Source organism: Pteropus vampyrus, unplaced genomic scaffold (assembly GCF_000151845.1).
Source record: "Pteropus vampyrus isolate Shadow unplaced genomic scaffold, Pvam_2.0 Scaffold129, whole genome shotgun sequence".
Lineage (NCBI taxonomy): Eukaryota > Metazoa > Chordata > Mammalia > Chiroptera > Pteropodidae > Pteropus > Pteropus vampyrus.
In genome coordinates this window covers 1,727,150-1,739,665 of record NW_011888910.1, presented here as the reverse complement: position 1 = coordinate 1,739,665, position 12,516 = coordinate 1,727,150, and the positions used below count along the sequence as shown (strand labels likewise).

Sequence of the window (12,516 nt, the reverse complement as noted above, 5' to 3'; positions counted from 1 at the left end):
GATTTTATTAACCAATGTCACCATAATAAAAAAAACAAACTTAAATATATTTTTTTTTAAAGTATACACTGCATGTCATTAGAGACCAGAGAAAGGACAGACAAGGAAAGCACAGACGATATTCTGGAGAGAGGTGTGATTGAGCTATATTATGAAGGTATGAAAGGCTGAGAGAAGCAATCAAAGTTTTCTTATAATGAGATCTAAACCTTTCACAAGACATTTATTGGAAATTGCTCAAATAGATTTTTACACTGCAGATAGAGGTAAACATGTTTTCTGAGAGAACAAAAGGCAAGAGTCATTTATCCAGCAAACGCTGAATTAGTACTTGTCTTTGCAGGTGCATGTCAGACACAATGAGAAGAGGAGGGGTAATCAAAAATATAAGAAGATGTAATATAATAACATATAATAAAAAAAAGTCCTGCCCTTGGGGATCTGACATTGATTGAAGAGACAAGGCATTATCATATAAAATATTGAATAACTACACAATATTATCTATATTACATGCTAAATAACTAGCATAGATCATAAGTTCAAAGGCATAGAGAGAAAGAGGCTGGTTGGATGAGGTTAACATTTTCAACAGAGGTCGGGATTTAGATAGAAAGGAAAGAAGTCATTGCATGCAATGAAAGCATAGATCAGGTGATGGCTCCTTCTTCCAAAGATATCATTGGCTCCCCAGGAAGTTACTGGCTCACTCTTTGTGCTTCCATGGGATCAGGGCATCCTTATTCATTCTAATCCTGACAACTAAGATGGCTTTTTCTAATCTCTATATCCCAAGTGCTTGGCATAGTTTCTGCCACTGGTAGGGCCTCAAAAAATCATTCCACAAACATATGGAATTATTTAGAGGCATTTGAATCTCAAGGTAACTATTGACCATGTAAGAACAAGAAGGATTGTGAATGCACAGTTGGAATTGCAGTTGAAGATTCACAGCAATCTTGGCTAGGCTCTAATGTCCAGCTCTTTGGTCATGATGTTGCTGTGATGGCATTTGTGGATATGATTAATATTTATAATCAGTGAACCTTGAGGAAAGAAGATTATCCTTCATACCATGGGCGAGCCTCATCCAATCAGTTGAAGGACTTAAGAGAAAAGACTGAAGTTTCCTGAAGAAGCAATTCAGTCTGAAAACTTCAGCATAGAAATTCAGCCTGACTTTTTGACCTGCTGGCCTTCAGACACCAACTCTTACCTGAATTTCCAACCTGCTGGCCTGTCCTATAGATTTCAGGCTTGTCAGCTGTGCTGTCACCCCCAATTATGTGAGCCACTTACTTACAATAAATCTCTCAGATAGGAAGATAGATAGGTAGGTAGGTAGGTAGGTAGGTAGGTAGATAGATGGATGATAGATGGATAATAGATAGATAGATAGATAGATAGATAGATAGATAGATAGATAGATAGATCTAAATGTATTCGCTATGTATTCTTTGTGTAATATATGTATTATACATATACAGTAGAGTATATATAATATATATTTTATTGCTTCTGTTTCTCTGAAGAACCCTAATATACCCCTTTTATTAAATAACAAGAAACTATTCAGTGCTATTTTATTTAGCAACTAGAAGCGAACTAGGTTTACTCACATTCTATTTGCCTAAGTTTTTCTTTTCTGCACATACCATTAGAGTTGCTCTCACTAGTGCATCTAAGCTACATGCTGACAGTAAGGCCTCCCCTGTTTTCTATTGTCCTTCTCTACCCTCCCCAAGCTGTGCTTCTTTTGGAAGCATGCTGTGAAACATGCTTGGTAATATCTAACACTCCTGGAGTCAGCCTGTTTTCTGATAACAGAACATGCAGGAAGCAATACCAGCTCCAAAAGTAATGTGGGCTACAGGGAATGGACCATGGAGGTTAAGATATGTTAGAAGAAAAGTCAGTGTTCTGGATCTCAGGATGCTGTCCATCTAAGTACTGGAGGAGTGCAAAGAGAAAAAGAGACAGGGAAAGGGGGGAAGAAAAAAGAAAAGGAGAGAGAAAGAAAGAGGGGAGAGGGTAGCAAGAGAGAGGGAGGGAGAGTGAGGGAGGGGAAGAGAGAAGCAAAGAGAGAAGAGAAAAGAGGGAGAGGGAGAGAGAGAAAGGAGAGAGGGAGGAGGAGAGAGGAGAGAGGCAGGAAGAAGGAGAGGGAAAAAGAAGAGAAAGGGGGATAAACTCCATGCAGCAGGAAGGATTTGGACAAGCTTGCAGTTGGAGCTGAACATGAGGAAGGCTAGTGGACGTGAGGCTGGAAGGCTGTCAGCAATTTTTAAGGGTGGCGTTGCTGTAAGAATTCCACCTTCCCATGGGAGCAGGAAAGACAATGCTTAACTCATTTTGCCACAGTTTTTGAAACCTAAGCAATAGAACCATAAGTACATGCATGTGCATGCATGAGTGCATGCACACACGCACACACACACACGTGCACACACAAGTGCATGTAAAACCTGAATTAGCGATGTAGAATATACTACTGTTAATTTCCCAGTTTTGATATTGTGCTATATGTAAGATGTTATCACAGGGGGAAGTTGGGTAAAGTATGCCTGAAACATCTTATCTTTTTGCAACTTCCTATGAGAATATAATTATGTCAAGATGTAAAGTTAAAAAAAAAAAACCTTAAGCAGAGTTATGAAATGTGAAACGGCATGAGCAGCATAAGAGTTGGCCCTTACTCTATCCCTTAAACCACCCAACCAGCGACACAGTCTTCAGGGCACCCAGCGATGCCAGTGGATTCCAGGACTTAATGACAGGAGGCTTGCCTGAGGCCACACCCACAAGAAGGCCCAGCAGAGTGCACAGTCAGGGACCCATGAGGCTGGTGGCAGCTCTGTCCTTGGTGGGGAACTGCACTTCCAGAAGGTGAGCCTTTGGGTTTTGTTTCCTTCCCTCTGATTTCAATTGAGATCCCAACACTGGCTAGAAAATACCAAGGCAAGCTTGTCCTCTCCTGGACACCCACCCAGGAGATCATCCAGCCCAGCCCAGGAGATCATCAGACCTTAAGGCACAAGAATGTTTCTGGATCTGAGATTTGTTAAGACCTTGTACATGCTAAGCCTTACCTATTTATCTAAGTCTTTTCTATCCATGAATAAGCCCAAAACAGTTCCAGCACACAGCTGACTGTCAGTGCCCTTAACATACAAGGCAGATGCTGAAAGCATCCTGGAGGTCTTCTTTAGTCCAAGCAGGACCGGCTCTCAGCCTTCCACCTACATGTGTCTCTGGGCCCTGGGCACGGCAGTATGAGGACATACTGGGTTCACACACTGTAACTGCCATCTTTCCTTCGGTAGAAGCCGTACACATCAACAGGACACACAGAAATGCGTGTAACTTAGAAGCTAAGGAAAAAGTATTCTAAATGAAAAGATAGCACACTTTACCATAAAGCCCTGCTTCTTTCCTCAGCTCCTTCGCTGCTATACAATGAAGGGTTTGGAGCAAACGTTTCTCTCTGTCCTCGAAGCCTGAGAACACCAATTTTCATTAACCTTCTAATTATATTAATTCAGAAGATCCAAATTTAAATAATCTAATTTATATGAATTAAAAATTACCAGAAGCAAGTGTTCAGAGCACAATCTCCCCCTTGCTCTGATCAGTTCTGATATTATACAAGGAGAGCTACTTTAAAAATGCAATCCACTATCTTTATTTTGCAGGTGATTCTGAGGTAATATAGTAATTGAAAAAGCAATTTTTTAAAGCAGTGGTTTTCCACTAGGGGTTTATCCCCCAGGGGACATTTGGCAATGTCTGGAGACATTTTTGATTGTTACATTTGGAGGTAGGGGTAGGAATGCTACTGACATCTAGTGGGTAGAGGCCAAAGATGTCTCTTACAAAGCACAGGACAGCACCCACACACACACACACACAAAAATGTACATATAACCCTTATTATTTATTCAGCAAACAATTACTTGGAAGCTAATATAATCGTAAGATATTATGCTAGGCCCTGAGGCTGGGGAGCCCAACTTGCAGTATCTAGTAGAGGAATGACAGAGGTATGTAAGAAAATATAATGTAATATAGGCATGCTAAGTGCCTGAGTCAAAACACAAATCAATAGCGGGAAGAATATGAGTTTGTGAGTGTGGAATTGTGAGATAAGAGGACCTGATATCACTTTCTCCAAGACAACAGCAAACTGCATTTTCACTCCCAAATATAAAATTTGCTCTCAAATATAAAATTGAAATAACTTCTAGGAAAGATCACCAAAACCCTAAGCACTTTTTAAGCAGTCTTTCTGTTTTTATATACACATTCTCAGAGAGAGGCAACCTACTACTTTCTTTGTGACTTTGTTCCTTATTAAGATTATTTTCCTAACAATATTTTTCCGGTACCAAAGAGATGTTTTATTTCCTTCTCCTGCCTTTAGTTTATTCTCTGTATCTCTATTTTTAAAATATTGATAAACATATAGTATAATTCTGTAACTGCTAATTGGCTAAGCAATACATATTTAGTCTCTATCTTTTCTCAGATAGCAACTTAAATTTATTTTCAATTTTGAGGCTGCACTTTCCTAAATGTCTGTTAGTTGGGTGCTCTTAATTAATACTGAGTCCCAAATATGCAACAGAAATAGTTGCTCCATAACCCCCCACTCCTGTTTTCTAAGCTGAAGGAAACCAACCCTAGGACAGCATAAAGATGCTTATGAAGAAGTAAAATGAGAATAAGAGAAAATGGCTTCCCCACCCTCCCCCAGAAAAGTTAGTGACCAGATCGAAAGAGGTTTGATCAAGCGCAAGTGCACTAGATTAGATTTGCAAGGCTGAAATTGCCTACTGATCATTTCCATGGCAGAAACCACAGACAATTATGTACATTCCGGGTCAGCAACGTGGGAGATAAAACTGTCTAAAACACTATCAATGACAAATGTGAGCTCATAACTCCACTGAAACTGAAACCAGTTATGAAAGAGAACTACTAGATGCCCTAGGCCTGTACACAAAGTATTCTAGGCAATCTTACAAATCAAATAGTTAGCATACATCTTTGAGGCTCTACTTCATGAATGCCTCTGCACAATGGTGGGGGTGAGGGGGCCAATTTTTTATTTGTTTCTTTGTTTATTTTTTGACTTTTGTTTGTTTGTTTGTTTGTTTGTTTGTTTGTAAGTGTGTTTGAATCTTGACTCTGAAGGTTATACAACCTCTCTGAGTCTAGATTTTCCCATCTATGAAATGAAGAAAACCATACCTATCCCTCAAGATCATTATTTATTATAGCAGTCTGGGTCTGGTCCGGAAAACAGAACCATATCAATAATTTTAACAGAGAGAATTTAGTATAGGGAATTAGTTAAGCAGTTGCTAGAGAAACAAAAAAGCAAAAAAGAGGCAGTGAGGAAGCAACTACCACCCCAAGGGTTGAGAGAGCAGAGGGCAGAGATTAGAGCTATTAGAACCTACGACCTTAAAAAAAGACTCCTGTGAGGAAGGGGTGACAGCTTCTGAGGTACTACTGACACCACAGGAGCTTAGAGACCCACAGAGGTGAGCCTCAGCTAATATGGGAAAGGGGCAGCAGAGAGCTGAACACTGGAACCAGTTGCCACTGCCAGGGTGATAAGCTATCACCGGGTAACACTCTCAAGGATCAGTGAGAATGCAAGAAGGAGCAGGTTCCTTTCCCACTCAGCCTCGGTCTCCCTCTGGCACCTCTCTGGCAGAAACGTGACTGCAGAGAGCCCCGGATTTATAAAGCAGAGCTCAAAAGGCCGGATTTGGAGCTGAGAGATAATTGCTTAATACATGGCCCATTCATCCATTCATTACGTCCATTTATGGAGTGTTTACTGTGTGTCCAACAATCAGTCTCTCTGCTAGACACTGGGGAGTCTGAAAAATTAAATAGAGCTCTTATAAAGTGCACAGCTCAGTGACTAGTGCAACAAAGACCCAGCTCTACTCCCTCAGGCCCAGTGGGAAACATAAAGGAAAAGGGAAAAGAAAACAAAACACAACAAAACACCAACTCCTGCTTGTCAGGAGTTCTGTATTTGGATGAAGTGTTGCAGGATAAGTCAAAGCACAAAGTACAAAGTCATACATGTTTGTACACTTTAAAAAGTGTTTCAGACATAACCGTTTTAAGAATTTAGGGAAGCAAATGAATATTTTGGAGACTATCAGAGAAGCCTTCACAACAAAGACAGGACAATGGCCCAGAGGGGTGAGACTAGAAATGGGAGGAGGCGCATGAGCAAATCAAACATGGTGGGAACTTGCCACACACTTACGCTGCAGCCTCATCTGAAGGGATGGAAGAATGGTTGGTAACACGGAGGATGGAAGATGGGCCCAGCCGAACGTTTCTTGACTCTATTCACGGTGTAGAAGAGCCCTTGGAGCTTTTTAAATGAGTAGAAATTACGTGTAAAAAATATTAGCTTTGTAGTCTTTATTATAGCTAGCACAATACCTCACATATAGTGGAATATTTGGGGAAAAAAGTATTATATTGAATAGGATGAGATGGGATGGGATGGAATTTTGAAGGCAGGTCTTAACTTTGAAAATATGCATTTATTTCCCTCTGTTTTATTTTATTTTATTTTATTTTATTTATCTTAATTAGTTTCAAGTATACAGTACATTGGTTAGACATCTATATAATTCATAAAACGATCCTCCCAATTGTCCCTCCCTCCCCTGGCCCTCCACCTAGCCAACGTATTAATGAACTGCATTCCCTATGCCGTGCTCTCCATCCCTGTGACCATCCATCAGCCACTAATTTGTACTTCTTTAATCCTTCACCCCATTCTCCTAGCCTCCCAATCCCCCTATGCCTCTGTCCATCACCAAATTGTCCACAACTTTTGCGAATCTGTTTTTGATTAGTTTGTTCTTTTTATTCCTTCGATTCCGCATATAAGTGAAATCATATAGTGTTTATCTTTCTCTTTCTGACTTAAATACCTTCTAGGTCCATCAAAGCAATATCTTTTTCCATCCCCTTCCTTTTAGTATGCGTGTGTCTTTTAATATGAGGTGAGGCTCTTGTAGGCAGCATATGTAGGGATATTGTTTTCTTTTCCTTTCAACCACTCTATCTTTTGATTGGAGCACTTAATTCTTTTCCTTTTGAGGTACTTATTGATAGGAACATAGTTGTTACCATTCTTTATTCCTGTTTTTGATACATATTTTTCTTCTTAAAGAAGTCCCTCCAACATTTCTTGTAATACTGGCTTGGTGGTGACAAATTCCTTTAGCTTATTCGTGTCTGGGAAGCTCTTTATCTGCCCTTCGACTTCAAATGATAGCTTTGCTGGATAAATTATTCTTGGTTGTAGATCCTGGGTCTTCACCTGTCAAATATTTTGTGCCAAGCCCTTCTGTCCTGCATAGTTTCTTTTTGAGAAATCAGCTGTCAGTCATGTGTGTTTCCTTATAGGTAACTATCTGTTTTTCTCTTGCTGCTTTTAGTATTCTTTCTTTGTATTTAAACTTTGGCATTTTAATTATGATGTGTCTTGGTGTGGGCCTCTTTGGATCCCTGGTTTTGGGAATTCTCTGAGCTTCCATTTCTTCACCAGATTAGGGAAGGTTTCCATCATTATTTCTTCAAACAGTTGTTTAACGTCTTGTTTTCCTTCAGGTACACTGATCAGACGGATATTTGGACCCTTAATAGTGTCCCATGTGCTCCTTAAATTATTTTTATAGTCTTGGCATCTTTTTTCTTTCTATTCTGATTGAGTGTCCTTAGCTTTTCCATCCTCTAGGTAGGTTATTTGATCCTCTTTTTTATTCACATCATCTATTCCTTTGTTTATTCCATTTAATATACTTCTCATCTCGAATAATGTGTTCTTCATTTCAGACTGGTTACTTTTTATAATTTCCATTTCCATTTTTATGTTTTTTATCTTTGTTGAAGTTCTCACTGAATTCATCTACACTTCCCAAAAGTTCATAGAGCATCTTTATAACCAGTGTTTTGAACTCTGCATCTGTCAGATTACTTGACTCCATTATATCTGGATCTCTGTTCTATTCTCTCATATGGTTTCTGCTTCCTTGTCTTCCCATTTGGCTGCCTTTCCATGTATGTTTCTATGTACTAAGCAAAGTTCCTAAGTCTACAAGTCTTATTAGTGTGGATTTGTGAAGTAGGTGTTCAGTCGCACAGTCCTGAGAGGGATTCAGCTGCAGGTCAATTTTAGCCCCAGCCTGTGCCCCTCTGGGGCCACCTGTTAAGATTCAGCAAGCAATCCACAGATGCTGTGCCTATAGTTGCCTCAAAAGGCCACACCAAAAACCGAGGCCAGCTGCCTCCAATGTGAGTCTTAGCAAGGAGCACCTGACTCCCTGAGGAGATACCTGGTGTGGCTTGGGTGGGGCCGCAAGTTGGGAGAGGCCGAGTTTCAGAGAATTCTCTGGGCAGAGAGACCTCTGTTATCCAGTTTAATGATGTCTCGGCTATGGCAGCGCTGTGTCCCCACACTGGGTTGGGGGGGAACTCAACAGGGAACGATGGATACTGCCGCCACTTTTGTACAGAACAAGTCTTTCCTAGGCCCTCACTCAGACAATGTCTCCCTGTAAATCCCTGGTGCCTCCTGGGCAAAGCCTAATCGTCATTGGTGCTTATAACGAGCAGATCTGTCACTGCAAAATTCCTCTCACGGACTTGGCCCCTTTAAGAGGCATCTCCCGCTGCCACTGCTGCTATCACAGCCTCACTTATCCAACCGCTCACTTAGCCGTTGGATACCCAGCAGCCCAGTGTCCTTATCCCGTTCTACCTTCTGCAGGGTGCTTTCTTGGACTTCTCCCTAGTTGTATGGCTTATTCCTCTAGATCCCAGGTGATTTTTCCTTGCTGCTGCTCCTTGTTTCCTTCACAACTTTGATTTGGTCACCAGAGGAATGAACAGAGCTTCTAACATCTATGTCATTTTTTTCCACCTCCCTCTGTTTTAATGATAAAAATAAATACTTTGTAAAATGTTCTGTGTGATCAATGAGCTATTTTTAGTCTAAATTCAGGAAATAAAAAGATTTGACAATGAAAAAAATTAACAAATAAAGAGGTAACCCACCCATCAAGACACTGTGTTCATTTCACAGACTGAGACCTTAACTTCAGAGTGAATATGATGTTGACCAACGTAGACTTTGCAGAAACTGGGAGGGGCTGTTTAAAGATCATGGACCTATGCAAGAAGAGTATTGGAAGACATGTTTTTGAGTCAATTTTAGTGATTCATATAGAAAAAATAACATAATTGGTGTGAATTTTTAATATGAATTTGCAGAGTATACAGTGCACCCACATCTAATCTCTTGTTTTTTCCTTGGCAGATCCATTACAAGATTTTGGCTTTTCCATTGAACAATGTTCCAAACAATTAAAATCAAATCTCAACATTAGATTTGGAATCATTCTGAGTGAGTAAAAGTTATTGACATAAAATAAAACATTGCACAGCCTCTTCCTGGTTCACACACACAACCACTTATACTAACTGTATTGCTGGCAAAGCTGCTATTCTCCATCACTTTCTGGAATTAACTATATTTCCATCTTCATTTTCAGTTCTCTCTCCGGGTTATGTCTAGATAGAGTAGAACTCTCATTGAATGCTGTGCTTTTGCACTGAAAAGACTCTAGATGCTCATTTAAATGATATGAGCACCTGGAATCAGCATGTCCAACAAAGAAAGAAAATATTTTAAGCCTAAATATTGATATCAGAAGCTCAGAAGAGAGCTTCTGCCTAGTTATCACAGCAATGAATAAGTCTACTACTGGCAGCAAGGCTTATCTTTGTGTTATTTTATTTCTCAAATAGCTAATGTAAATTCTTAAAACTTGACACAGGCAAAGATGTAATATCTTCTCCCTCTACCACAATCAATGAGCAAGAATGCTTTCTGATTATTTTTATATGGTCATGCCATTATAGTTAGTCATTATATTGCTATAGCTACTAGAGTATCTCCTTTCTAAAACAGTTTTATCAAAACCAGAGCAGAAGGATTTAATAAACTTAGCATTTGGATTTATTCCAGAAAAATGGAGGAAACATTCTCAGAGTCCAAGAACTCTCATGCATCTTCATATTTTCAAACCCTTGCACAATATTTGAACTCTATAGCAGCTTAGTACATTAAATGATTGAAAAAGAAAGAAAGAAAGAAAGAAAGAAAGAAAGAAAGAAAGAAAGAAAGAAAGAAAGAAAGAAAGAAAGAAAGAAAGAAAGAAAGAAAGAAAAGAAAAGAAAGAAAGAAAGAAAGAAAGAAAAGCCAAATGGAAAGAAGAGTAAGCAGAACATAAAAGGAAGGAACAGGAAAAAGTTCCAGAAAGAACTGGAAGCCAGCACTGAAGAGAGCACCCTGAAGCTTCCTGTGTAACTATGCTACAATATCTGCCTAGCAATAGCGGGGAGTATGCAAGTTTGACTACACCCCAGCGCTCTCAGGGGAGGTATGTGATACTATGTAGCTGAGAAGTTGTAGAGGCCTGACCTGCAGCAATCACATCAACCCACCATGGCATCATGGCAGGGCAGCACAGAGATAAACTACCTTGCCCCAGGTAGATAAAGTTTGTGAAAGGGCCGCATCTCATATCCCTTGCAGCACTATCTAAATGATATTTTACCAAGAAAAGAAGAAAACTGTTCCTCATATAGCACAGACTTTTAGAAATGAAAGGCCTTCAGGCTCATACTTTTATAAACTTTGAATGCTTTGGCATACAGCAAAAGATAGTAAAGCTAATCCTTTCTTTCCCTTTAGGAGAGGACATCAGACAGTTGTATCTTGACATAACTCTCTTCACTAAAGAAGAACCCATTTTTAGTTACTCCTATCCGGTCTGTGAAGAGGATCTACCCAAGTTTTCTTTCTGTGGAAGAAGGAAAGGGGGTAAGTTGCCTCTCTTGCTCACTGGGCTCTACCCCTCACCTGTAGACAAACTTAACCTCACTTGTCAGCTTATAACTGCTGTGTCATATGCTGTTATATAAAAATAGCCCACCCACAGGGCCCACCTTACAAGGTGGGTGTGAAAATCAAATGAAATATGCCTACGAGGCAGTTTATAAACAGAATGATGTTAATATTCATGGTGGCACCTTATAATAAAGGCTGGCAACAGAAGGAACCTATAGTTTCCCCAGATCCATTGAGGTTCAAAGTATTTCCAGGTTTCTCCTCACCAATCTCTTTACTGGCAGGGTCTCTTCAATATAGCAATGGACTCTGAAAAAGAAAAAAAAAAGCTTTCTAAATGTCGGCATTTTACTGTGGTCTTTCCCATTCGAGTCATTGACTGATGGGGCATTAGGTGGCTAGACTTAATGCACAGAAGCATAAAACCCATTGTATTGTGCCTTCTCTTTCTTCAATTCACTAATCTCCCACCCCCTCCCGTGCACACTTGAGAAGAGCACAGGAACCCCACTTCCGCCTGTCCCCACCTCTCCTCTCCTCCAGTCCTCACCCAGCATCTTCACCAAGGCCCCGAGATGCCTCTGTTTATTTACCTAAAACTTTGGTCTGGTCTGTAACGGGCCCTCCCCAGAAGTTGTTCTCTCCTTCATTCCCAGGCCTCCTTTCTATTCCCATTGGCCAAAGGGGAGCATACCCCTCACCCCACACCCTAGAAATACCCACTCATCTACTTCCTCATTCAAAGAAGCCAGAAGGAAATCACTCAATTATGCTTTCTAAACAAATGATCTAGAGGAAATTAGGATCCCCTTCCCATAGTAAGGGATGCAGACAAAGGAAGTTTGTCTGTGCAAGAAAAGAAAACAGAGAATTTAAGGGAGTAAAGACCGGATAAAGTCAGTGGACTTGGCTGTATTGTGCAGATTGCCAACCTCAGCTCAGCTCTCCCTTCTCACCCTTTTCTCTGCTCCCTGAAGAGTGTAATACATACATTTATTATAGCACTTGCTATGTTGGCTTATAATTGTTTATTTCCCCTTGTCATCCCCAATAGACTATCAGTTTTTTGAGGATAGATAGTATCATCTTCATCTCTTTATTTCCAGAATTTTGAATGTACCTGATACATAGAGAGTTCTAAATACAGCAATCATACAGAGTGAAAAGGCTAACATTTTGAAACATTTATATTAGGCACTGTTCTAAAAGCTTTATATCCAGTAAGTCATTTACTTACTACTCCAAGCTCGAGAGTTAGTATTACTAATACTCTAACTATAGATGCAGAAACTTAGGCACAGAGAGTTTTAGAAACTTGTACCAAGTCACAGAGCTTGTAGGAGACTGTGGGTCAAAGGCTGGCTCCAGGGCCCATAATCTTAACTTCTAAAAAATGCAGAAACAAAAGAAGCAACAACAAAATGGATAAATGTACCTTTTGGCCAGGAGTTTATTTAAAATTATTTAAAATTCTTTCTGGCCAGTGATCTGATTTTGTTTCAGTCTGAGACAGTTTTTTCTTCCTAGCTAATCTACCATAGCATGATTAGTCAGTTTTT

The 12,516-nt window shown here is 39.9% G+C and overlaps 1 protein-coding gene across 1 annotated transcript in view; it reads left to right on the top strand.

Annotated features, from left to right (window-relative positions):
* The window catches only part of LY86 (lymphocyte antigen 86), a 77,092-nt gene that overhangs the window by 30,593 nt on the left and 33,983 nt on the right, over positions 1-12,516 (top strand). Inside the window, exons 2-3 of the mRNA XM_011367043.2 lie at positions 9,362-9,448; positions 10,802-10,930. Of these exons, the coding sequence (XP_011365345.1) occupies positions 9,362-9,448; positions 10,802-10,930 (216 nt within the window). The remainder of the gene's footprint in view (positions 1-9,361; positions 9,449-10,801; positions 10,931-12,516) is intronic.